This window comes from Dipteris shenzhenensis, chromosome 9, assembly GCF_047967505.1.
Source record: "Dipteris shenzhenensis isolate YYH24624 ecotype China chromosome 9, Dip_SZ_1.0, whole genome shotgun sequence".
NCBI classification, from domain to species: domain Eukaryota; kingdom Viridiplantae; phylum Streptophyta; class Polypodiopsida; order Gleicheniales; family Dipteridaceae; genus Dipteris; species Dipteris shenzhenensis.
Window position 1 is genome coordinate 28,371,340 of NC_141604.1, and position 26,872 is coordinate 28,398,211.

General features: G+C 38.5%; 1 protein-coding gene across 2 annotated transcripts; it reads right to left on the bottom strand.

Moving 5' to 3' along the window:
* Nucleotides 1-15,893: 15,893 nt before the first annotated feature.
* LOC147898467 (uncharacterized) lies at nt 15,894-17,357 on the bottom strand. Of its 2 annotated transcripts, none has more exons than XM_087379840.1 (2): nt 17,095-17,357; nt 15,894-16,912 (listed from the first exon to the last, which is right to left on the bottom strand). In XM_087379840.1, exon 2 carries the CDS (start codon nt 16,907-16,909, stop codon nt 16,178-16,180), a length of 732 nt encoding a protein of 243 aa, XP_087235966.1. In that variant the 5' UTR covers nt 16,910-16,912; nt 17,095-17,357; the 3' UTR covers nt 15,894-16,177. The 2 variants fall into 2 exon arrangements, with proteins under 2 accessions (XP_087235966.1, XP_087235965.1); XM_087379839.1 differs by having other exon boundaries at nt 17,082-17,357.
* Nucleotides 17,358-26,872: the final 9,515 nt, after the last annotated feature.

Here is a 26,872-nt window from a genome sequence, read left to right on the forward strand (position 1 = left end):
GGTGCACAGAATTCACAGCAGCAATCACAAAACACCAGTGGACATGGAGTGTCCTCTAGTAGTGGTTCACATACTTCGCCATGGACAGGCAGATTGAGATCAGGAGAATCTCCTCAAAGCAATGCAGAGAGTGGTATGCAGGTATCACGAAAAGGAAAAGAGAAGGTAGATCAGCCCATGTTTGATGTGAATGCAGGTCACTCTTATGTGGATGGTGAATCCAGTGGCTCAGAACAGAGCATTGATGATGAGTTGGGTATTCCTTCTGTTGTTACACCTGGAGTAAGGAAGACCAGGGATGTTTTGAGAGCACCTGGAAGTGAGCCTATTTTGCGCAGGTCTACCAGGGTTAGGTATCCTGTGGATAGGCTGAAATATGATGGATTTACAGCCATTCACTATGCCTATATGGTCAAAGTGATACAGGAACCATAACCCACTTCTTTTGAGCAAGCCATGGGAAATGAAAAATGGGAGAAAGCCATGGATGAAGAAATGGATGCCTTGGATGCTAATGCTACATGGGAATTGGTGCCTTTGCCTAAAGACAAGAATGCAATTGGCTGTAAGTGGGTTTATAAGATCAAGCACAATGTAGATGGTTCTGTGAATAGATACAAGGCAAGATTAGTTGTCAAGGGGTATGCACAGACATATGGCATTGATTATGAAGAAACTTTCAGTCCGGTTGCAAGGATGGCAACCGTAAGAGCAGCCATTGCTATGGCTGCATCAAAGGGATGGTCTTTACATCAGATGGATGTAAAGAATGCCTTCTTGCATGGTGATTTGCAAGAAGAGGTCTTTATGGAGCAGCCAGCAAGTTATGTTCATGCTTTTCATCCTGAGTTTGTTTGCAGGTTGAAGAAAGCCTTGTATGGCTTGAAGCAAGCACCTAGAGCATGGTCTGACAAGATAGGACAATATCTTGTCACTATTGGCTTTCAGATTTCCAAGGTAGATTTCTCACTCTATGTGAGAAAAACAGGGAAAGGGATTATGCTGCTTGTCATTTATGTTGATGATTTGATCATCACAGGTGATAGTGATGAAGATATCCTTCATGTGAAAATGCTATTGAGGCAGAAGTTTGAGATGAAGGATTTGGGAGAGCTGCATTATTTCTTGGGCATTGAGGTGATTAGATCACCAAGTGGGATACAGCTCTTGCAGAGGCAGTATGGATTGGACATGCTGTCCAAATATGGGATGACAGGTTGTAAGCCTATTTCAGTTCCTTTGGAGCAGAATGTGAAGCTGAGTGTAGATGCAGGTGAGCTTCTGGAAGACCCTACTATGTACAGATGCATAGTAGGAAGTTTGATTTACATGACTATTACCAGGCCAGATTTGAGCTATGCTGTTGGGTTGGTAAGTCAGTTTATGCAGGCTCCAAGGAAACCGCATTTGGATGCGGCTAGACGCATACTCAGGTATGTGAAGTCCACATTGCAGTATGGACTATTTTATGAGGCTGGGGTTTAGATACAGTTGCATGGATACACTGATGCTGATTGGGCTGGTAGTATTTCTGATAGATGATCTACCAGTGGTGGATATGTGTTCTCTTGTGGGAGTGCTGCAGTCACTTGGAGCAGCAAGAAACAGCCTACAGTTGCCTTGTCGAGCACAGAGGCTGAGTCCAGGGGTGCAGCAATGGCTGCATGTGAGGTAGCTTGGTTGCATAAGCTACTCTATGATATGCATCAGTCTACAGATGGGCCAGTTGTCATTTATTGTGACAACATGAGCAGCCTACACTTGGCAAAGAACCCAGTCTTTCATGCTAGAACAAAGAACATTGAGGTGCATTATCACTATGTGCGGGAGAAGGTTTTACTAGGTCTTATTGATCTAGTTTATGTCAGCACAGAGGATCAGGTAGCTGACATATTCACGAAAGCATTGGGCGCAGAGAAGCTGCGCAAGTTCAGAGACCTGCTTGGTGTGCAGGAATTGGGATTGAGCTCGAGCGGGAGTGTTGAGATATCGAGCTCCACTCGCGATATGCCAGGTGACCGTTGTGTATTTATGTCACCGACTTGTTAGCTGGAGATGCGGTTGGTACACCGCCCACGAATAATAGCTGGATGGCAGCTATCCTTATCTACTCTAGTTTGTGGCTCAGTTAGTAAGCCACCTTAGTTAGTTGAGTTTGGTTTGAGACCCACATATAGGGTTCTTCTATTTCTTTGTACTAGAGTTCTTTTGGCTTACACAACTAAGAAGAGGAAAATTGCTTTCAGCCTCCACCTTTGTGTGTATTCCCCCATTGTGCTTGTGAGAAAACCTCAAGTGAGACTCCTTCCTTCTCTCCCACTATCTTCACACTAATGAGTGTCTCTTGGCTTGTCCATTTGACCTTGGAGAATCTATTTATTAGTGGCCAATTGAAAGGAGCATATTCCTTATCTGGATCATGATGATTGGCATCCCATTGGTAGCGAGATGGGGTATCGCATCAAATGTGGGATGCATTCAAAAGGAAGATGGGGCTTGTAAATACTAAAGGAGGTGCTTTTCTTTGAGAAGTTTGGATCTATGCTAAGTAGGTTGTGGATTCAATTTTTTGATTATGTTTGTGCATGGAAATCGCATAGGGATCCCATCCTCCTCGTGACTACATATCTAAGTATTGCTTCTAAAAATCACTGATGGGATTACCAGGCATGAGAATCTTGTATGTAGCCTTATTCAACTCCCATGTGGGTTTGCAATTTGGATTATCCAATTCATGAAGCTCACTGATGGAATCATTGATGACGCCTTCCATTGGAAATTCAATTGAGATTTGTGGAATATGTGGTCTTGGGGGAGAGGAAGACGTTATAGGGGACAAACATGAGGTGGAAGCAAGTATACTGAATTAGAGAAGGGGGAAGCAGGGATGTTGCTGGAAATTGGAGGAAGAGCAAGGCAAATGGATTTAGCAACTTGATAGTCCTCAAGGGAAGGGGTTTCAAGTGGTGGAAAAAAGATAAGTGTTATTGGATGGTAGGAGTTAAATTCTTAAATTAGGAGGTAGTGTTGAGAGGGATGGGTGAAGAGGCTTGGCAAGGAATAAGGGTTAGCATGGATCTTTGGAAAGGTACAACGGATGTTATTGGAGTTAGGGAGGGATGTGAGAAGATCAAAAAAGAGACTAGCAAGATTAGATTGGCAAATAATAATGACCATTGTTGCAGTTGCTGATTGTGATGCTGTATGATTTGAAATGTGCTATTTCCTTGCTTGTATTGATCATATCGTTTAATCCCATGTGCCCATGTGCTATCATGATCTTTTTACTGAGTAGTAGCCTATTGTAGAGTGTCACTACAGATGATTTGAGGATGTGGCCATAGAGCCAAAGAGTCCCCTACATTGTTGACTTATGATTCTTGAAGAAGGACACTATCTAGCTCACTTGTAAAGTCATTGTGTGTTGTGCATCCCTTCCCTCAAGTCAATCTATTGAGGTAGCAATTCTAAACTAAGTTGCGAAATTCTTTGGCAGAGATCCGCATTGTCATTCTCTAGAATGTGCTTAAATTGCCAAAAACTTGGCTAACTCTTTGCATATTGGGTCCAGAATCATATTCTTGTGTATTCCCGTGCTTTGTGACTTTGTGTTAGGTGGGAACCAAACCTGAATCTCAAAGAATCTTGCATCCAAATGTTTCATTGGATATTCTTCATCCCCCTAGGAATGAAAAGCTTCTTACATTGTTGATCTATTGAGGTAGATTTGTAAAGGATTTTCATTATACATTATTGTGCCATACTTAACCTTCTCCAACTCTCTGCTTTTATATGACATTATGAATTGAATCACGTATTCTGTCATAGCAAGTGTTGGTAAGAAGGATTGTAGCTTCTCAAAAAGATTCCCTAGACCCTTTGACTTTAAGAAGTTGCATGCATCAACTGACATGGTTAACATTGAGACTCGTGGCCATACAAGATAGATTGTTCCTTTTGCTATTAGCTCTTTGTTGGCTTGGGCATCAAGCTATTCTGCACTTGCATCCTGCATCATCGATGACTCTGCCTCTAGTTTTCCTGACTTTAGGGTTCCCAGGTTTTGTGGCATATCTCCTTGGCATGCTACATTATTTTTCTCATCATTGTCATTCTCTAGAACTACTAGTTGTGGTCATTTTGGTGTTAACCTCTGGGTTGCTGATTCTAGATCCTATCCTTCTTCAAGTTGGTGATTTGGGGAGGGCTCTCAAGGTTGAGGTTTGGGCCGTTTGTCTTGGTGTCACTTTGTTAATGGAGTTGTAGGACTTTTTCCCATATTAGTGAGCTGTCTTCATCCTGGTACTTCACATATGAATTAGGTCCTAGTTTGATAGTGCCAATAGTGCCATGTGCTTACAATACGTGTTTCTTTTGTGAGTGGCTAATGCATTTTTTACTCTTTTTGTGTGATGAGGGTATCGTGTGTGTGGAGCAAGTATCTCTTGAGGCATTTATTTTGTGCAATCTATTCATGGTGCTCAAAACATGTGGGTGCTCTATGCATGACTAATGAGGTGGGAATCTCTCCTATATGCTTAATTTACTAGGGAGTTCATAGGGCAACTAGGACTTAGTCATCACCTCTAAGCCACAGGTTGAAATCGGTTGAAGCTACCTATATGTGCAAAGACATACATATGCCACTGAGTGCTCGTGATACAATCTAATGCTAGCTATGGAAGACTTGGGGCTCCCAAATCTTCATTATTGAGATGGAGATGGCTTGCGTGTTGATGTAGTAGTGCTTCGGTTGAATCTTGTTGATTGTTGTGGTGAACTGTCCAGTGTTTTCAATAGCATAGCTCCAATGGGATTCATCTTTTTGACTCTATAAGGCCCTTAACCTAGATATTTGAGTTTGCCCTTGTGGACTTTGGCATTGTATAGCAAAACTACGTCTCTTTCTTTAATCTCTTCATCTTTAAGATTTCTGTCAAACCATGCCTTCCTTCTTAGTTTTTCTATTGTCATGGCATGGTGGGCATTTAACCTTGTCTCCGCATGCTTTTCCAATTGGTAGAGTTTTTCTTTCAGGGATTAATTGTCTCCCATGCGTTCTTGCACTACTATGCGTAGGCTTGGTATTACAAATTCTAGTGGGACCACTACTTTAATGCCATACACCAATTGAGAAGGCATAATCTTGCACTGACCTTTAGTGTGGTTTGACATGTCCATAAGGTTACATTAAGCTTTTTAGCCTAGTTAGATCTCTTGGGCTCCACTATTTTGGTGAGGACAATGCATAGCATCTTGTTGGTGGACTCAGTTTGTCCATTGCCTTGGGATAGTAGGGTGTGCTTTTTCTGTGGTTAAACATAAAAATTAAGCTAGAAAAAAGTCCTTGAATTACCTCATTGACAAAATGTGTGCCTCTATCTGACACAATTTCAATAGGGCATTTAAATCATGTAATCACATTTCCATACAAGGACTTTGTTGTGCTTCTAGCACTTGCCTTTCTCACTACTTTAGCTTCAATCCACTTTGTGAAGTAGTTTGTGGTAGCAATGATATAGTGTGCTTGTGTTCCCTTTGTAGGTGGATGTATGGGTCCCACAAAATCAATCCCCCATGTTTCAAATGGTTACTGAGTAGTAACTGTTGTTAGGTAGTTGAAATCCTTGTGTTGGGGTTAATTGTTCTTTGGCATACATCACATCGTTTGGCATAGTCATAAGCATATGCCCAAAGAGTTGGCCACCAATATCCTGCTAAGAGGATTTTTCTTGCTATTGCTTCCCCTGCAAAGTGTCCTCCTACTATGCCTTCATGAACTTCTCTTATGATTGGCATGATTTCATGATGCATAACACATCTTTTGAGAATTTGATCACTACCCATCTTGTATATCGGACTTGCAATTAGTTGATAGGGGGCAACTTTTAGAATTAATTTCCTTGCCTCCACTAGTCTTAGTTCCAGGGGTGGTCTTCCTATCATTAAATAACTAATGTTGTCTGCACACCATTTAGGTACAACATCAATTTGAAACAAAGTAGCATTTGGCAAGTCACCTTCTATTCCTTCTGGCTCTTTTTTGTCATCAATCGTGACATATGATCTACAATGTAGGGCTGAGCTCCTTTCCTTACCACTATCTTGAAGTTGAATTCTTGGAGTAGTAGAAGCCATCTGGTGATCCAATTGGTGGTACATTGTCAAATCACAAGATACAATAGGGTTTGATGATCTGTGTAAAATACAAAGTCAATGGCCAAGAAATAATGTTGGAATTTCTTCACATTGTAGACCATTTCTAGGACTTCTCTTTTAGTGATAGTGTAATTGACCTCGCCATCATTTAACTGCCTACTTGGTTGCAAAATAGATTGGGTAGTCTTTGTTATACTTACCAGGTTGACATAGTACACTCCCTACTACATATTTGGAACCATCTATATGTATATGGAATTCAACGTCCCAATCCGAAGCCATCAAGTTGGGAGCTATGATCAATCTCCACTTGATTGTTTCAAACGCTTGTTTGCATTCTTTTGTCCAGGAGAAATTCACCAGTATTTATAAAGGAGTCTAACAATCATGGCATACCTAAGCAGAAACCTTCTATGGTATCCCGCATAGCCCATGAATACTTGGAATGGGGGGGAGAAGCTCCATGATGATCTTGATTTTGTCCATGTATGTGTCCCAAGACTATTCCATGTGTGACCAAAAATTGATATTTGAGAGGGTCTAAGGAGATTCCATACTCCCTGCATTTCTTTAGTACATCCTTAAGGAATTTTAAGTGGTCCATTTATCCTAAGTGTATGCATAAGCCATCAAGAAGACTTGTAGGAATTTGTTGAGAAATATCTTTAAGGCAATGTACATGATCCTATGAAAGGTGGATGGGGCATTGCATAAGCTAAAATGGCATTACTCTAAATGCAAAAATTACCATTCTGTGGCAAAGGCTATCTTTTATTGATCTTGAGGTGCAATTTGTACTTGATTATACCCATTGAACCCATCCAAGAAGCTATATAATTTTGACCCCGCTACTCATTCCAAAATTGTCTCTGTCAATGGTAGGGGGCAATGATCTCTAATTGTTGCTGCATTAATGTTTTTGAGATTCACACATATTCTCAACTTCTTGTTTTTCTTTGGGACAATCACAATTGGTGACACCCAATCAATGTGCTTGAACTTGTAAATGAAACTGGCATCCAATAATTTTTCTAGTTCCTCATAGACATTAGTGCCATATTTTGGATTTATCTTATAGGTCCACATACTTTAGACTTTGATCCTTCCCTAATTGGTATGGTGTGTACTGCAACATCAGGGGAGATCCCTTTCATGTCTTTATAGGACCAAGCGATGCAATCCTTGTATTCCATCAGCAACGCTTTTAGATCTTTTCCTTCCTCTTTATAGTGCACACGATTTTTCTCTTCTCCTTCCAAGACAGCAGCTTAGTCTTCATCCGCGCATTGGGTTTGAACTTACATTACTTCTTGCTTTGGTAGACTGGAGATGGATTCTCAATGGGCATTTTATTTTGAAAGAGTGGTTCCTTTGCCGTGCATACACTCTCAAGGCCATTGGGGTCCCCTTGTAACTTTGGTGGTTCCTACACTTGGGTGGGCTTGGTTAAGTATAGTTCCACCACTGTAGCTTGCTTCCTTTCAAATTGTTGAAGTGATCCACCATAGCCTTCTGGCATTGCACACCCTTTTTCTTCTTCCTTGACTGTCTGCTGTTTGTTTTAGCTGGAGCATCTAACTTGGGATACCCTACCAACATCAATGCATGAAGGATGGCTAAGTCATTATCAAAGATTTGAACACCAATGCTTGTATCCAATTGCTGATGTCACTTTGGCTATCAACTTCTGTGAGTTTGAGTTCAAGTGATGCGTAACTGGTAGCTGTGGTGGAAGAAGTGTTGTCAATATTCATGGGTATTGTAGGCTTGATTTCCCCAATTCCTAGGTTGATTTCCCCAATTCCTAGGTTGATTTTCACAACAGTATCCCGATTCTAGATGGTGATCCTATCTGTACCACTGATGCCTCTCAAAGATAAGGTCTTTTCAATAATATCTAGTATGTGGTCGATCTTTGGGGAAGATCCATTATGGTGAATTGTATGGTGAACTTGACTCTCGCAATTTTTGTTAGCACATTGTCAACAATACCTAGTAGCTTCATTTTAGTGTGGTCAACGAGGCATATTTTGAATGTGGCATTCCTCATTGGTGGGAGGCCCCATTCTTCATAGAGATCCTTTGTAAGAATGTTGACCACCTGTCCCACTATCCACTATTGTAGGGTATTGGCCAATGTCTTTATGTTTTAGGGGGATGGTTACATTTTTGATGTCATCCCTAGCACCAAATATCACTGATATAGCCTTTTCTTCCACTGCACATGGTGGGAAACACTATGCCAATTCGATCCAACCCTTGAAATTCTCCCACATTGTAGGATAATTTCTCAATAAGGTCCAATTGGCATCATGACATGGTAGCATATTAAGCTGGCTAGGGAAGCTACATCCAGTTGGGGGTGAGTTGCATGTAGATCCATTACTCTTGGGTTGGTGGTAGCTTCAATCATCGTGTCAATGTTGTGTGGTGTTGGTTCCCTGTCCTTGGCTATTGCTATTTGGTTTGCCTCAAAATTTTTCATGTTCATGTCTTACCCATTCCTTCTAGGCTTGATACCAAGATTTCTCCACTTTGGCATTGGGGTAGACTTCTCAAAGAGCACTGGGGGCAAATGTACTTGGTGTTGTGGTACTTTGTTTTGGGACTGGCAAGGCTTGTGTGGCCTTTGGATGTTTTGCTTTCTGAGAAAAAAATATTTTTGATTGTGCTTCTTCCTTTTGCTTCCTTGTTATCACTAGTACCAGTTGGGAGGCAACACTTGTTGTTGCCACACTGTGCTCTCTATGCTAATGATTCCAAGGGGTACATCCAACTTTGCTTCATGGGACGATTGAGGCTTTGCTCTAAGTGGGCAATCCATGCATGCATGCTCAACTCCAAAATCTCTGAACACAAATTGGAAAGTACTTGGGCTGGTTTTCTCCACATCCAAAACACTTGGTAGGTGCTCTATATGTTGTTGGTCTTACTTGATTGACATAGATCAGAATGAGTCCTTTGACATCATCCATGTAATACATGGGATATTATATTTTATACTTCCAATGGAACTATTGGAGCAAGATTAGGGGATCGAGGATACTATGGAGGATTGGGATTTCTCAATAGCTGAGACATTTGTGTCCTCACAGGGATGGGATTAAGCCGTGGCACTTGTGCATTGGGTGCTAGTGCTGGCTGCCTATATATTGGGATTGGCACACCATAACCTTGGGGGTTGGGCCACTTCTGGTGGGTTAAGCCTGTTACTCAAGTGGTTGGCCATATAGTGTGGGCACCAAAGATTCTCTCTTCTTGGGTATTGTGGTGCCTAAGAGACATGCAACTTTTGCTCTATGGCCTGCATCATTTCTCTATTCACCCTTAAGGCCATGGCTTCCACTCGGTCTTCATTGGTGTGATATTTTGTGGAAGTGCTTCACTGTTGCTATCAAAGTCAGTCATGCCATTTTTGATGTCAATTGCAGCTTCATGAGCGTCATTAAAATGCGCATAGCTACTAGCTTTTTCCATGTCTTTGTGGATGGAACTTTTTAGTCTAGAGATGAAACATGCAATAAGGTACTTGTTAGCAGCAGCACAAGATGGGAAATACACTTGGCTATTAATCTTTTCATTATTCCTAAGTATGTTCTGTCCTTTTCTTTCTTGTGCATTTCCATATTTCTCAGTTGGAGGGTGGGGTCATCTTGTAGCCTTTCGGTTTGGAACCCTCTTGTGAACTACTCAGATAGCAGTGCCCATGTAGAGAGGAGGGAGTAGAGAGAGGTGGGTGGGGGTGGTGGAGAGAGGAAGGAAGTGGTGGGAGGAAGGGATGGGGGGGTGGAGAGAAAAAGGGGGTGGAGGGAGTAGAGGGATGGTGGGGTGGAGAGAGAAAGGGGGATTACCTTGAGTGATGGAGGTGGAGGTCATGAACATGGGGGGTGTGGGGGTTTTGATAGAAAAGTGATAGTGGAGGGAGGGGATGGATGGAAAAAGGAGGTGCAGGGGGTGGAGATAGTGAGTGGGAGGTGGAAAGGGAAAGTTTAATGGCAAAAAAGGTTGTGGAGGGGGGACATTGACGAAAAAAGTGGTAGTGGAGGGGAGGGAGAAGATGGAAGGAAAGTGGAGGAGCTAGACGGAAGAAGTGGTGGTGGAGATGGTGAAAAAGGTGGAGGACGAAAAATGGAGGTAGAAGAAAAATATGGAGGCTTGATGGAAAGTTAGAGATGGAAGTGGCTTGCAAAAGTGAGTGGAAAGAATTGAGGGAGGGGTGGAGTTTCTTTTATAGGATGTGGGGTTTTAAAGGTTAATTTTTTGTGATTAATGTATTAATGTGCTTATGTAAGTCCACATTGTTTAGGATGTGATTCTCATCCTTTTGTACCAATTGAAAGCATCTTTTCACTCCTTTGCCTTGAGGGATGTTCCTTGAATGGTTTTTTAAAGGGGGTTCTTTGTATCACATGCAAATATGGAAGTGGCTTGCAAAAGTGAGGGGAAAGAAGTGAGGAAGGGGGTGGTGTTACTTTTATAGGATGTGGAGGGGTTAAGGGTTAATCTTTTGTAATTAGTGTATTAATGTGCTTATATAAGTCAACATTGTTTAGGATGGGAATCTCATCCTTTTGCACCAATTAGAAGCATGTTTTCACTTCTTTTCCTTGAGGGATGTGTCTTGAATGATTTTTCTAAGGGGGTCCTATTTCACACATGCAAACACATGCTCTACTTTTGGTTCAAGGCTAACCTCCCTGGTAGCGATGCCAAAATGTTGTCGCTCTCTCTCCCAAGTCTAGGTTACGAGGGTGTTGGTCACCTATAATCGTGTTGTTTCTCATTGTAGCATAGGAGTTCTTTGGGTCATATTCCGGTGAGAGTTTTAGGCTAAAGCATAGAAAGTAGATCCCATGCATGTATGGGTGAGAAAGAGGGCTTGATCACAATGTGGACGGAGGTTCTTGCCTCCATGAGGGTTCAAGGGTTTAGAAGTGGATTGCAGGGTTCATAAGGGAGGTTGGGTTGAGAGAGATATCTAGAAGTTTGAGGGTTTAGAGAGGGTTGCAAGGTTTAGGAGAAGTCCAGGGTGTGGAGAGCTACTCTCCTTCATGACTTTGAGGGGTAAGGGTTGAGGAGGAGGGACAAGGGAGGAGGAAGGAGGAGGAGGGAGGAGAAGGAAGGAGGAGGAGGAGGAGGAGGAGGAGGAGGAGGGATGATGAAGGAGGAGGGAGTACAAGGGTAGGGAGTGCAAGGGTAAGAGCATGCTCGAACACAATAGTGTAAGGGATAAACGACACAATGGACATCAATCACATGTTGATCTCTACACAATCCATAGGTACCTCTAGGGTGGGACTGAATAAATATGGGACCTCTTTTATAGGGAACCTCTTGGACGAGTCCCTCCACTTTTTGTTGGGTCTCTACACAAAGTGGGGGAACCTCATGAGTCCCTACACAAAGTGGAGGCACCTCTTTAGTCCCTATACAAAGTGGGGGAAACTCTTGAATCCCTACACAAAGTGGGGGGACCTTTTGAGTTCCTCTACAAAGTGGAGGGACCTCAAAAAGTGTAGGCTTTTAGTATTTCTCTCTAATTTTAGAATTGGTTGGGTCTTTTCTTCTACTTAATAGCATTGTGATAAAATAATTAATACAAAAACTTAAGAGTGATAAGGTAGAAAATTCCCCTAAATTACAAAGTACCACAAAATGTAATTCCTTAAGATAAGGTTCAAACCTAGAAGAAAAAAAGAACTAACAATGGGTTAGTAATAATAATAGGTATGAAAGGATTCTAAATGAAGTTTATTATGAACATAGATGCATAGGATCCACTAGCTTGTTGACTCTACTTTTTGGCTAGTGGATGGTGTTGAAGGTTGTCAAGTACTCATGGGTGGTGAGGTTTTAAAAAAAATGAAGCATTGATAGTTGGCATAATGATGAAGCACACCTTGAAATGCATCCCTAGAAAATGAGTGTTGGAAAACCTCTTTAGATTGAACTAATGTTTAATGATCTATGGAATGTTGTAGTTGAGGGATTTCTATAAGTAATGGAGAAAAAGTGCAATCTCTAGAAAATTTATAAAAAATTAGAAAAATAGGAAAACTTTAGGAATATTTTAGAAAAAAATAGAAAATTAGGAAAATATTAGGAGAAAAAATATTTTTACTTCAAAACATTTTTTACATTAGGAAAAGAAGGGGAGGGGAAAGTTGAGAAATGGTGTGAGGGAAATTAGAAGAAAAAGAGGGGAAGGATAGAGAGTTTGGGAGGAAGTTTCATTTAAAGAGAGAGAGAGAGGGGAGAGGTAGTTAAAATAGTTTAACCAAAGGGGTAACAAGGTAAAGAATGTAAGTTGCATGGAAAAAAGGAAAAAAAGGATTATGTGTGTGTGTGTGTGTACCCACCTTTGCCCCATTAGGGTACACCACACTAGGTGAGACAATAGGTCAACACCTAGTGTGATGACCTACTATCTACTTGAAAGAGACAGAAGTATATGTAAGTCCAAGAGAGAGAGAGAAGTGAGGGGGAAGATAGAGGTTTAAGTGAGGGTTTCAAGGGTAAAAGTAAACGTCATAGAGTGAAGCTTTAGATGATAGTAATGCCAAGGGAAAGGAAAGAAGGAAGGGAAGGAGAAAGTGGAGAAGTGGTCTATTTTGAGAAGTATTTGGGAAACAAGTGTAATTGAAGACGTGAAACTCAAATGGTTACTAGAGAGGAAGTGTTGCTCCAGTGAGCAATGAAGTGAGTCAAGAGGCAAGAGCCATAATGACTTAAATGTACTATGTGCAACCATCCAAGGTTGCAGGGGGAAACATGACTATGTGTGTATGACTCGACAAAACCCCGTTTCATAGTGAAATGAAAACAATTTTGGTAATAGAAATAAAAGAGAAAACTACTATGAGATATTATAAAAACCAAGAGGAGCACAATTTGCAAAAGACTTATAGAATGCATGACTGTACAGACAAGTTTTGCTTTGATAAGTTGTCACAAGCATCAATTTTATTGAAGAGGGGAGTCTACACACCTGCCACCATCCAACACAAAAAATGATAAGAACCATATTTTAACTTAGTTGGGAAGACATGTGTCATAAACACCCCTCCCTTGTTATCGGGATCACAATCAAAATAGTTGCTCACACTATAGACTTATAAAGTTAATCTTTGATATTATGCTTTAAGTGTAAAATAATTGGGGTGAGTTTAAGGAAAAGTAAATAAATGGTTATATAAGGCGAAAAAACTTAGTGTATTTAGGTGTGTGAACGTAAAGGAGGAGGAGGGGAGAAATTAAGGATTAGAGCACTAAATGTAATTTTAAAATTTAGAGCATAAGGGAAGGGGAATTTAAAAGAAAGAGGAGCTTAAAGGAATTTAAAGAAAGATTTTAAAGAATTAAAAAAAAGAGATTTAAAAAAGTTATTTTTTAAATAGAAATAATTTTAAAGAAAGGAAAATTTAAAAACTGGGAAGAATTAGAAAAAATAGAAAGGATTTAAAGGAATTAGGAAAAATATGAAGCAAGAAATAGAGAACAATTAGGGGCAAATAGGAAATTAGGATAAGAATTAAAGAAAAAGGGGGAAAATAGAAAAATAGGAAAAATCTAGATGAAATTAGAGAAAAAAAAGAAGAAATAGGAGGAAAATTTAGGAAATTAGGATAAAATAAAAGAAATTAGGAAAAAAGGGAGGAAAATCAAAACTAAGGACAAAATAGGGAGAGAGTGGTAGGGAGAGGAGAAGTTTGAGAGAGAGATTAGGGAGAGGAAACATAGAGAAATATTAAAAAAATAAAATTAGAAAAAATAACATGAAAAATTTAGAAAAGCAAGGAAAATTTAGGAAGATTTTAGAAAAAATAAAAAATAGAAAAATATTAGAAGAAAAAATATTTTTACTTGAAAATAGATTTTACAATAGGAAAGAAGGGGAGGGGAAAGTTGAGAAAGGGTGTGAGGGAAATTAGAAGAAAGAGAGGGGAAGGGTAGAGAGTGTGGGAGGAAGTTTCATTTGAAGAGAAAGAGAGGGGAGAGGTAGTTAAAAAAGTTTTACCAAAGGGGTAACACGGAAAAGTGTAAGTTGCATGGAAAAAAAGAAGAAAAGGATTCTCTCTGTGTGTGGCTACAAGTTATGGACTTGAGAAAAGATTTAAAAAAAGTTAGCTCAATTACATTAAGGATTAAAGAATCTTTAAATATGGCCAATGAAATCTAGAAGTTTTGAAGGAGAGGAACCTTATTACTTGGAGAGAGCATAACTCTTTGAAGCATTTATTGTGGGATCATGGCACATTACAAAGGTGCACTTGGTATGCTACAGGTTGTGTATACATAAATTTGACCTTATACATAGCTTTAGAATACATTCATGTAGTGTGTATCACTGAATATAGGTTTCCCCTCCACTTTTCATTTGATCTACCAATCTTAAGGGCTCATCACTCTCATAATTTGGATGACCCAAATAGGTAGAGTTTGTTTAGATGACGTCGTATTTCCTTGTGAAGAGAAATTAGAAGCTAGTTCTATAGATGTAATATGACTAGCTCTATACAATGTGTGAACTAGGACATTGCCATAGACCTTAAGAAGTGGGCTTGAAATCTAGAGATTTATAAAAGTTTAAAAAATTGCTAGCTCAATTATATTTGGGATTAAAGAATCTTTAAATATGGCCAATGAAATCTAGAAATTTAAAAGGGAAGGAATCTTATTACTCGAAGAGAGCACAACTCTTTGAAGCATTATCATGGGATCATTGCATAGTACAAAGGTGCCTAGTATTCTATCGGATGTGCTATATAGAAAGTTGGCCTTATGCATAGCTTTAGAATAAAAGAAACATTCATGAAGTGTGTATCACTTGACCTAAAGGTTTCCCCTCCACTTTTCGTTTGATCTACCAATCTTAAGGGCTCATCATTCTCACAATTTAAATGACCCAAATAGATTAGGTATCACACGACCTATAGTTTCCCCTCGACTTTTCACTTGATCTACCAATCTTAAGGGCTCATCACTTTCACAATTTGGATGACCCAAATAGATGCGATCTACCAATCTTAAGGGCTCATCACTCTCACAATTTGGATGACCCAAATAGATGTAGTTTATTTAGGTGAGGTTATAGGTTTGTGTGAAGAGAAATTAGAAGCTAGCTCTATAGATGCAATATGTGCTCTTGGACTAGCTCTATAGTTGCAATGTGTGAACTAGAACATTGCCATTAACCTTAAGAAGTGGGCTTAATAGATCTGAAAGCTAGAGAATTTAGTAAAAATCATTTTGGCCTAGGTAATAATGCAATAAGATATAGCAAGAGTGCCTACGAGGAATTCTTGACTAGTTTGTAGCATTGTATCTCACCAATGTCCTCTCTTTTATCTATCTATCTAATCTCTTTCTATCTATTTATCTATTTATCCGAAATATGTAGCTCCGCCCTCCTCTCCCACTATGTATAGTCACATCACAACCAACATTTCTGCCACTAATTGCGAGCAGACTTGTTGGTTTGTGATGTGATCTTGTCATTGTGTGTCTCATGGGTTCGATCCTCGGATAAGTCATATTTAGCTCCTCAGAATTGTTTCCTTGAAGTAAAAAGCCCCTTCTCTCTCTCTCTCTCTCTCTCTCTCTCTCTCTCTCTCTAATATTTGGCTTTACATTTGGCCTCTTATCTGTTCCATGACTTTCAACTCGAAAGAAAATTGACCGTAAACTAAACAGTTGAAACTAAAGCAAATATTGACGCTAGCATACGTTGGAAATCGGGACCTGTGCAGAAGTTACAAAGTGTAAGGAGCACTGGATTTACAATAGCTTTGAGCGTGACTGTGTAAGACTTGCTCAAGCTTTTTATGGTTCGAGGTTCGTTCTAAAATCAACGAAAACCAACCTTGATAAGCGGAAAATATTGTGAATACATAGCGGGCTGATCATGGTTGTATAAGACAGTGTGCAATCTAGATTTTAGTCTGAGGATAGATCATCAGCTTCTTCAATCTCTATAGGAATTATTTGGCTGTTGTAAGATACTACCTGTCGTTCCTCTCTAATTTCTGTTGCTGGGTACGACTAACTTACACTTGTACAGATCTGTCAATAGATTCCTGAAGGCGTTCTCGATGTGCTCGTGGTGGCGAGGAGCGTTGAGTGAAAGATAGCAGGCGAACATCTCCTGCAGCTCTTGGACGTCTCTCAGGCCTCTCCCCATTAGCATCTCTAGCATCGAATCATGGAAATCCAAGTACGGGTCATAAGAATACTTCACAACGGGAACTGTGTCTTTCATCCAGATCGCATGGTCCACCTTGTTAGTCACCTTGCATCTCTTAACGTTGGGATTGAGCTTCTCATCCTGCCTTATTCTTACAGCATGCTCTTTCTTTGTTGTAGTCGTATGTCGCAGGGGGATGCTCTCCACACGGACCTTGTTACCTTCTTTTCTGCGATGTGTCTCGATCTCTTTGGGCTCAGGTAATTCATCATCAGGAGGCTGGAGGTTCGTAGCTACTTGCACATCCTTAACCGCTGTCGAGGCACAGCTACAACCGTGAAGCAACGCGGAGAAGGCCAGTAAGCATTTTCCCTCCTCGAAGACCAGAGAATCAAGCCTTGTACGAGCGCAGAAGGGGCTCAGAGTCCTTGCTATGACTGCATGAGCTTGAATCCGCTTTCTGAAAGCAGAAAGCTTCTTGAGTTTGTCCTTCGACCTTTTAGACGTCAAGGACCAAGGAAGCAATCTCCAAGCTGAATCCGGAGCAACCGTGCCCATCTGATCCATTGACTGGACAAAAGAACGATATGGATGCTCTAATTTAAGAACCGAGAGACTAGTCTCCTCGCTCTGAAGCTGACAGACAATCGCAACTGGGCTTCCACACTTTGCTAAGAAGGGATCTATGCTATGTCTTGGACAGTAGAACGAGTCCTGCTGCGAGAGTTAAGGCTATGACCGCGGAAGCTCACAGCTAGTAGGATCCTGTGGTGGACGAAAACATCGATTATATGGTCCGATACAAGCTACCCAATTGCAGCTAATATGCTGTCGGCAGGCCAATAGCAAAGGAGAACTGCATAACTAGAAGCTACAACAACAGGAGGCAAAGACGCGATGTGGCTCAAGCGGAGCAATCCATTTATGGAACAAGGAGGCGGTGTAGCATAACGATGATGAATGATGGCAGGCGGCATGAGAATTGGAGGGTGGGTCGGCCTTCCACGCCTCACCTCTCAACGTGTTTGAGGAAGAGAGAGAGAGAGAGAGAGAGAGTGTGTGTCTTGTGGCTTTTCACACAAAAAAAATGTGTGTGTGTGTGAGCACTTTTCTAGATTGTGTGTGTGCATGTGAGCATGAAAGTGTAAAATGTGTGTGTGCTTGTGAGCAGCAAAGTATGTACCTTTCTAAGCCTCATACACAAAACGTAATACAAAGGAAACTCGTTTTCATAGGCCACTACCCGTTAGTCAAGGACTAGTCATTCAAAGGGCCCAGTTATGTTAAGTCTTTTAACATCATATTGTAGATGCTTGGAAATTTAACCCCGAAAAATAGGTCCGTAAGGACCTTCTCTTAAAGGGAAACAAGTTCAAATATAGAAAAATAAGGGTTTAATCAAGACTTTTGTTTAGTATTTCCGAGAATGCTACTTATGTTACGTATTTTTTAAGGTTGAGACCAACTAGAAACTACACATAGGATGTGTACTCGTTTCAAAGCCCTTGAAAAGAAGAATCCGTTGGAATTCCAAGCTCAAAGAATGGACATCACAATGTAAAGATATACCATTTTATGCAAAAAACTATCCGAAAATTTTTACTAAGACAACTTTAAGCATAACATAATGGGTACCAATAAAAATGGAATTGTATTATTAGTAATAACTTTAAAATAACTAAAATAATTATGTTAAGTTACTAACATAACATAAAAGTGGGTGGGAAATCCCTAAGGTTACTTGTTGGATTGCATAGGTACAAATTTTAATGTCGTATACAAAATGAAAGCATCATCTCTTGGATAAACCAACTAAGTTTATATGGACATTTAATGTATACCTTGCTAAGGTTTCTTGTACGATGGCATAGGCACATTTCATGTTGTACATATTGAGTATATAAGTAAGCATGTGTACGCCAAAAGAACACTTTGCATAAAGCTACTAGCCTCCCTTCTTTTCCATGAAGTTTGATAGTGTTACCCTTTATGTATGAATTTTGAAGTCACTTTTGATAATAAAATGTGACGCATGTAAAGAGTAGCATTCTAGATCAAGGAAAGTTAAAGTGAAAGAACACACACCATGATTGATCAATTAAAAGATGTGAAAAAAGTCAAAAACAAAGATCAAAGTTCATCTATGAAGAGGCATCCATGATTTCTCCCTCGTTGCTCCCACTCAATGCTCAATGCTTATCTTTGTCATTTTTCATTTATAATGAAGAGGTGTATCAGATTTTATAAGGCATGTCGAAGCAGACAAAGGTGGATTGGTACATATAATTTTTCATGAATAAGGAATATAAATATAAGGCATTTTGCATCCTACTAGTTCATAGTGATAACCCTTGGCTAAGCAAAAGGTAGACTTGTGGATATGGAGACCTTATGGAGACAAATGCTATAATGAAGCTTATAAAAAAGAAAATTTTGATGTCTTATCTTAATGTTTGCAGCATGCGTATAATTTCTCCTTTAATCTATGTTATTTTGCTAAGTTTTTGCATAATCTAAGGATTTTTTCTTATGCCACTTTTACTTATAGCTTTATAGTTTGTTTCTGAAAACAATAAACTTTAATAGTCACATGATTATTTGAACTCCAAAGTTCATAAATAGAAATACCAATTTCTCACAATATATGCTTGTAAGAATTTCAGCTATTAGCACAAAAATGTTGCCATATTTTGAAGAAATTCATATTGACATTATATTAATTCCATGTATGTCCCTTTGTTGTTTTACGTTCTAAAAATGTTTATTGTTAGATGGAAGGTAGTTGTCAAGAGCGGTGCTAATTGTCTTTGGATAGAGATTTGCATATGAAAGTTTCAAGGAGGGACAATGTCAAATTCATACATTAAATCACTAGCAAAGTCATGATGTGTACGAAGCACTCAAGGGAAATGGGAAAATAATATTATGAAAGACTTTAAAGACAGTACAATAAACATGATGGGTATCGATGAGTTTGTGAGACAAGGACCTTTCCAGCCATATGGTTCAATTCTTTGACATTTGGATTCCTGTGTTACCTTTAGTGTATTTTAAAACTTTGAAGTTTTCCTTTTAGAGAACTTATGAATTTCTACTATGTAAAAAGTAACATTGAGTATATATTCACTCATATCCCATCAATGACATGCTCTACTTTAGGTTTTCCCAAATCTTGGAATTAGAACATGATATCATGAGTAATGTTTTTTTAAAGCCTTATGCTATTTTGTGTTGAGCTTGGCTTGTTACAAATATGTTTGTACTCAATAGACATGTCATTATTTTTTCTTCTAAAGCCTAGAATATTCTTTTCAAGATCTTATCAACAACCACAAAAATGAAGAAGATTTTGTTGGATGTGCAACCATTGCACCATGTATATGATGATTGGCTACAACCTTTTGGGGGACTTTTTGGAATGGTTTGACAAGAGAATAAAGGGTTCTATAAAACCTTTCACTAGAATTTTTATGTGAGGAACCAAGAATGCCTTCAACATCATCTAAATTAGTGTCATATGCCCTTCCAAAACATAGGTTAACTAAGTTCATAATCAACATCCTTTCCTTTTGACAATTGAGACCTTATAGCCATTCATCATGGGTTAAAAATCAAGAGAATTTCGAGATACTTGATCCTATAGACATACCTTTAAAAGGACTCATTCAAGCTCATAAATTACGAATAGGTTTTGGTAGTAAACGTATTTCAATCATCCAAGTACATTTCGATTCATAATATAAGAGAATTTGTTTTATTTGCTTTGAGTTCTCACCCACAAGAGTTTATACTCACAAAGTGGGTAGATGATTAATGTACTATCGATTTCTCATCAATTTGACGATTAATGTACATTGTATAGCAGCTTCTTATGGGTAGATGATTAGTGTACTATCGATTTGAACTATGTGGAAATCCCAACATTTCTTCGCATGGCCATTTTGAAAAATTTAAGTATATGTATGTAGTGATTGCTAAGATTTGTTATAGCCCATGATATCATTTTAAAATTATACTAGTACTAAACATTGTATCTCATCTTAGATCACAATCAAATGGGTTTCTCTGTTAGGGATTCATTATTAAGAAAGCCTAAATAAAATGTATGTTCAAAGCATAATAGATCAAATGGGTTTCTCTCTTAGGGGTTCATTACTAAGAAACCTAAATAAAACGTGTACTCAAAGTATAATAATAAAAGGTCCTAACTTACATATAGGTCTTAGACTCCTTTACCCTTCCAAAATCTTTAAAATTATGGTTTTGTGAATTCGTACAAAGGGGAAGTGACCTATTTAGACGATACATAATAAATATTGTAGTTCAGATTGGGGGAAATCCATCCCTCCTTCCTACACGACCATGAATCCAATTTATCATTTCATAGTACCTAATGCACCTATTTACTTGTAACGACTTGGAATCCCTTCTAATGGAAGTCACCAAGCAATGTGTAAGATAGCACGTGCATTCAACCAAAGGGCTTTTTTACTACATACATAAGAGGTTTTTTAATTCAAAAAGTGAAAATTTCCATACAAAACAAAAAACCCTTGTCATCTCAAAATTTTATAGAAGGGGTATATATAGGTTCTAAAAATTTGTAAATAGGGGTTACTTGTAATATTTCTTGAATTTATGTGCTATTTTACATAGTGAATGTGTCAAGTACCCCTTATCGATGTAGATATTTATGAATTATCATCTCTCTCTCTCTCGCATGCATGTGTGTATATGCACGTGCATGCACATGCCCATGTATGTCTGTTTTGCTTCTAATTGTTTTCCCACTCTATGACTTAAAAGGTCCTATGCATAGTTTTTGTAAGTGAGGATAATATTCTTAATCTTAAGGGGTTATCTGTAAGTTGAGGATAATATTCTTAATGCTAACAGAATGCTAAAGCCCATGGATGTTTTTTTTCTCATAATCCATTGCCTCTAAAAGCTAAATCTACAATTGTGTGCACACCTCTAATCCCAGATCTATGATAGTATACACATACCTTCTTATGCCACATTGAAAGATTTGTGAGATATCTTTCCCTTTACCTTCTTAAGAAAAAATTTTATCATCTATGCTTTATCATATCAATAATGAATCCTTTTTAACTACAAAACTCAATTCCATGTCTTTAATGCCTTACATTTTTCTTGTATTTAATCTTATGTGTGAATTAAATGTTTTCGTATTGAGAGTAGTGTGAATTGCAATTCTCATAGAGGACTACAGTAAACCCTAACCCTAACCTAAAATTGTTAATATGTATATTCAATTTTTACTTCTGAACTACAAAGTAGTGTTAGCTAGCTATCTTGTGGTGTGCAACCCTCCCTCTCTCACCCTATCTTGTAACATGGTATCAAAGCCTATAGTTCTCTTGGTTCACTTGTGAGTATTAAGACTTTGCTTCCATCAAGGGCAAGCCCTCCCTTTGAGGCATCTCCTTCATCTTTTTAGCTTATATTTTAGCTCAAGTTTCTCTCATAGATTTCAAGAATTTGGGCCATTTTGACTTATGAAGTGAAAGTTATGGTTTTCAAAGTCATTGTGTTGTTTTGAGTATTTTGTGAGGTCATTTTTTGAGTGTTTCTGAGTTTTGATAGTCTAAGTGAGAAAAAAAGAGAGAGTGAGTATCAAGGAGACAAAAAAAAAAAATCCAAATAAGGTTATGCCACATGCTATCTTGGTTTACCACTAGCATTAAAACTTTCAAAAATTTTGCATTTGCAACTTGGGACCTTATAAGAGAGCCCTACTTGTGTGGACATGGAAGGATATGATGAATAAAAATGAATGTAATATTTGATCGGAGGTGAGGATGTGACATGATTTTACCATTTTTGAATTTAGATGGACCAAATTCATGTCAAGCTCCCCATGACGTTTTTTACTCTCCCATTATGTATTTGAACAGTAACCAAACTTCTCCTAAAATAAGACTTGAACCATTTCTCCTAAATCTTCTTTGTCGAATTAGCATCTCCCTTTCATCTTCCAATGAAAAAGTCATATTTTCCATTAAAATGACACAATCATCATAGTAGAGGTGGGAGAGTACTCTCCATCCCAAGCCTCCACAACAAGAGAGATGGAGAGGAAACCCAATCCAAAACCTCATCATAGTAGAGGTGGGAGAGTACTCTCCATCTCAAGCCTCCACAACAACAGATATGGAGAGAAAACCCAATCCAAATCCTCTCAAAACCTTACTCATGAGGTGGGAGATAAAGTTAATCCCCTCACTGCAGTTTGACCAACAGGGAAAACCCTTGCAAAGGCCTGCACAAACAAAACCTAATCTCGTCCAGTGAGATGTGCCAGCCACGATTGTCTCCTCAATTTCCACCAGTGTGAACAAGAAGCTCAAAATGTAAAGGGAGCAAACTATAGCTTGAATCATCAAGGGAGAAAGTTGTGATAGGAAGAAAGGGGGAACGAAATTTTGTTAGCATGCACTATTGAAGGAAACTTGGCTTTGATTGAAGTGCTCCCCAAAAAACCCCTATGGTGAAGGGAGTCACAATGCCCTCCATTATCATAGGCCAAGGTCGTTTGACCCACTACACACCAAGTACACACCCAGAAGCCAAAAGAAGTGGGGGAGGGGGACACAAACTGAAAGAAGGAGAGGAAAGGAGGGGAGGTGCTAAGCAAGGAGCTTAGCACCACCCCTATTCAAACAATAGAGGTATGCTAGGGAACAATAGTGAAGCACTTGAGACCCAAATTCAAAAGCTATGACAAGCAGAAATGTACCTCCCTTTCATCTTCCATGTTTTCCTTCCATCTTCCTCATTTTTGGATTGTCTTTCACCTCCTCCTATCATGAACCCTAATATCAAATCTTTTGACTTCTTTAAGTGAGAATATCTTTTATTTGTCCTCCCTCACCTTTGGATACGTCTTGATCTTAATGTTTCCTTTGTTTATTGTGACGTCCTTATTCTCCTCCTTTGTTTAAAAAAGTCAAGATTTTGAGCAAGAAGTAGCCTGCACTACTTCTTGCTCAAATTTGAAGTTTAACTTCGTCATCTCTTCTTTTGATCTGACTTTATCTCTTCATTTTGACATGAGAATAAAAAACCTTAAAATCTATGAGCACACTCCTTTGAGAGAAGAAAGAAATAGAATGAGGGTGGGAAATCTTCCTTGATACATCAAGCATAGCAATGTTTCCATTTGTATATGCTCACATTATGCAAGTGTTGTATCTGTTCCAAATACAAAGATGCTAATATGTCATTATGGAGCACAAATCATAGACCACTAATTGGCCTTATAGACCATTAAGCCCTAATAATTTTATTATCTTAAAAACCATAAGTACTTCAATGAAGATCAACAAATCAACTCAATCTCTCTTTAAGAGATTGAACTTTTGCTCTATTCCTTATAGAAATCCCTCAACTACAACATTCCATACATCATTAAACATTTGTTCAACCTTAAAAATCTTTCTAGCACTTATTTTCTAGGGATAGATTTCGAGGTGTGCTTCATCATTATGCCAATTATCAATGCTTCATTTATTTGTTTAACCTCACCACCCATGAGTACTAGACAACCTTTAGCACATCCACTAGCCAAAAAGTAGAGTCAACAAGCTAGTGGATCCTATGCATCTATGTCCATGATAAACTTCATTTAGAATCCTTTCATACCTGTTATTATTACTAACCCATTGTTAGTTCTTTTTTTCTTCTAGCTTTGGACCTAATCTTAAGGAAATCACATTTTGTGGTACTTTGTAATTTAGGGGAATTTTCTACCTTGTCACTCTTAAATAGTTATATTAATTATTTTATCACAATGCTATCAATGAAGTTTGGTATATGGGGCCCACTTTGTGACCAGGCAAGCACGTAGAAGAAAAGAGCCAATCAAAATTTTAGCTCCAAGATAGTCCATATCCCAACGTTGTGTCCACATAATCTGCAAGTTATTTCACCCAACTCTAGCGTATACACCCAAATTTTGAGCTTCAATAATCTTTATAAGAGGGGTAGGCACTATTAATGTTATTGTAAAGAATGAACATGATTCTTTGGAGAATTACAAGGACATTAGTGAGATCAGAGTGTGTGAATCTTATATGAAAATAATTCCCATCCTATGGCAAATGTTAATCTTGCAACTATCTTTTGAATCTAGTAGCACCTAGTTATTTATGAATTAAAGAATCCATCTAGGAAATTGTGGACCTCTTTTCTTACTACTCTCTACAGCATATTTCTATGAAAGGAAAAAGATATTGATATTTTAATTCACCTTTTAAGGTTTAAATAGATCCTCATAGTATTATTATGTTCAAAACTATGACAATCGATGGCACCCAATTTCTATGTTTTATTAACATATGCAATTCTTACTTCATTAGGTTACCTTTTTTCGGATTGATGGGTAAGATCTCTATCCATACTGGTATGCTATGAGCTAGCAATTTTGGTGGCACACCCTATGTGTCCTTATATGGCCATAAAGCAATCTTTGTATTCATTGAAGTGTGGAAGGTGCTCTACTACATTGATGAGCTTATGTGATTCTCCGAGTAGGCCCAGATGTATGACCTTAGTTTTGCCTAGACCATCATGATATCCATTCTCATCTTCTTTAGTATTTCTTTTATCTTGCAAAAAAGTTGTGGTGACCTTGCAAGCCTTATATATGGTGAAGTATTCCAAGGTTTCATAGAGTAGAGGGCTATCACTTTTGTTTGTTCTCCACTTAATGTTATGTATTTCTCTATAGTCATTTGATTTTAGGCTTAGTTGTGTTAAAGCACCTTTTGTTTTATGGGGGTATTGGTATGTCAACCATAACCACAAAATTCTATGAATGGCTATGGTAAGGTGGGGAACTGTGTAGTCTTGATCTTGACTTAGGGGGTCTAAACACGTTGCATCTAGGGTCGTACCTAGGTCAAAGGCTTAATAAAGAGGTGCAAAGAGAAGATTCCAAGAGAGGAATTTAATATAAGGGTCTCTTATGGGACACATAGCATGAAAGTGTCGAGAAAATGGCAAGCATTGGGCATGAAGGAGGGATCCATAGAGAGGTCGACTTAGAATTAGAACTTGGTCACAAAAATAAATTTTTTTAGAGAGGGGGAATAAATCTAGTTATAAGCTATAATATCTACTAAGGAGTTTTGTAACAAGAAAGTAAGGAGGAGAACATAATCCCTTTTGTCTATAGTCACTCATGTGCTTTTCTCTTTTGAGAAATTGTAGACACAAGCACAATGTGATGCACTTAAAGCATTTCCACACAAGAGGAGGTGTTGCTAGCCCTTTGGAGGATAAGCAATAGGATGTGTTGAAGACATTGATGGCTTTGGGTCATTTCAAAAGGAGTTCACCCATTAGTGTCCCAAAATAGCTTCTTGAATATACACGTAGGCTAAGCATAGAAGAACTAAGACACAAATCACAATTTCATAGCAACCTAACTCGATGTGACAAAAGAGGTCTAGAGAACAGGAAGATATGTTAAATAAGCAAAACACCTTTCATTCCCACAATTGGGTGAATTGATGAAAAATTCATTTAAGACAAGCACATGTTGGTACAAAAATGAGGAGCGGAATTCATGCAAAAAACTAAATAAAGCAAAAAAGAAGAAGAAAGGAACCACATCATACAAAGTTCCCTTATCCTCCTCGAAAAAAAAACACATCATTAATCTTTTCTACCCCCTCTTCATCTCTGAGTGATCACCTTTAGCTCCTTTATAAATATATCCCAATCCTTTTTACCTCCCAACCTCTTCAATTTAAAAGAAAGAACTATTTCTTGGAAGTTTGAAAGTAACAAGATTTAACATCTAGACTTGGTAGATTGACTTGGGAGAGCAAGATTAAAGATTTAAGATACATGCATCAAGAGGAGAAAGAGCTACCTTCAAAGTTGAATCCCAAGACCTCAAACAAGGAGTGGACATTGCATTGTCCTTTTTTAGATAAATATTTTTGCTTTATTGTTTTTGGAAAAATCTCGATTCATGATGATGATTTTAAAAAGTGAAAGATTAATTATCGAAAGTGAGGATAGGGTGAGGAAAGGTAAGGCAGATGTTAAAGACAAATTTTAGGAAGTAGACTACCAAAACTATGGAATTCCTTACTTGGAATTTACAAAACTATATAACCAAACCCTTAATAGGGAAACTCAGTTGGAGTTTATTAATGAGTCATGTCTTAGCTATCAAACTCTCAAGCTACAATTTTTGTTATAAAATTGTGAACTCTCCACATTAATTTGAGGCATCTACCTTTGAACTTAGAGAAACCTCAAATATTTTAAAGGACCTAACAATTTATAGTGAGGAACAAAAAGAAAAGAACAAGGATTCTCTAAACAGATTCTTACAAAAAGGCAAGATTTCCACTTATTAGAAATACCCCTCTTGGAAAATCAAGTAATGGAAGCTATCCTTTCCCTTGGGAATAAAGAGTACAAACTCCTCAGAGAAACTGATAAAATTCCAAAGTGTTGGGATTAGTTTGAACAAGCTTTTCTAAAAGACTT

What these genes read in the sequence shown, in the direction of transcription:
- LOC147898467 (XM_087379840.1), bottom strand. Translation starts at nt 16,909, where the DNA reads ATGGATCAGATGGGCACGGTTGCTCCGGATTCAGCTTGGAGATTGCTT.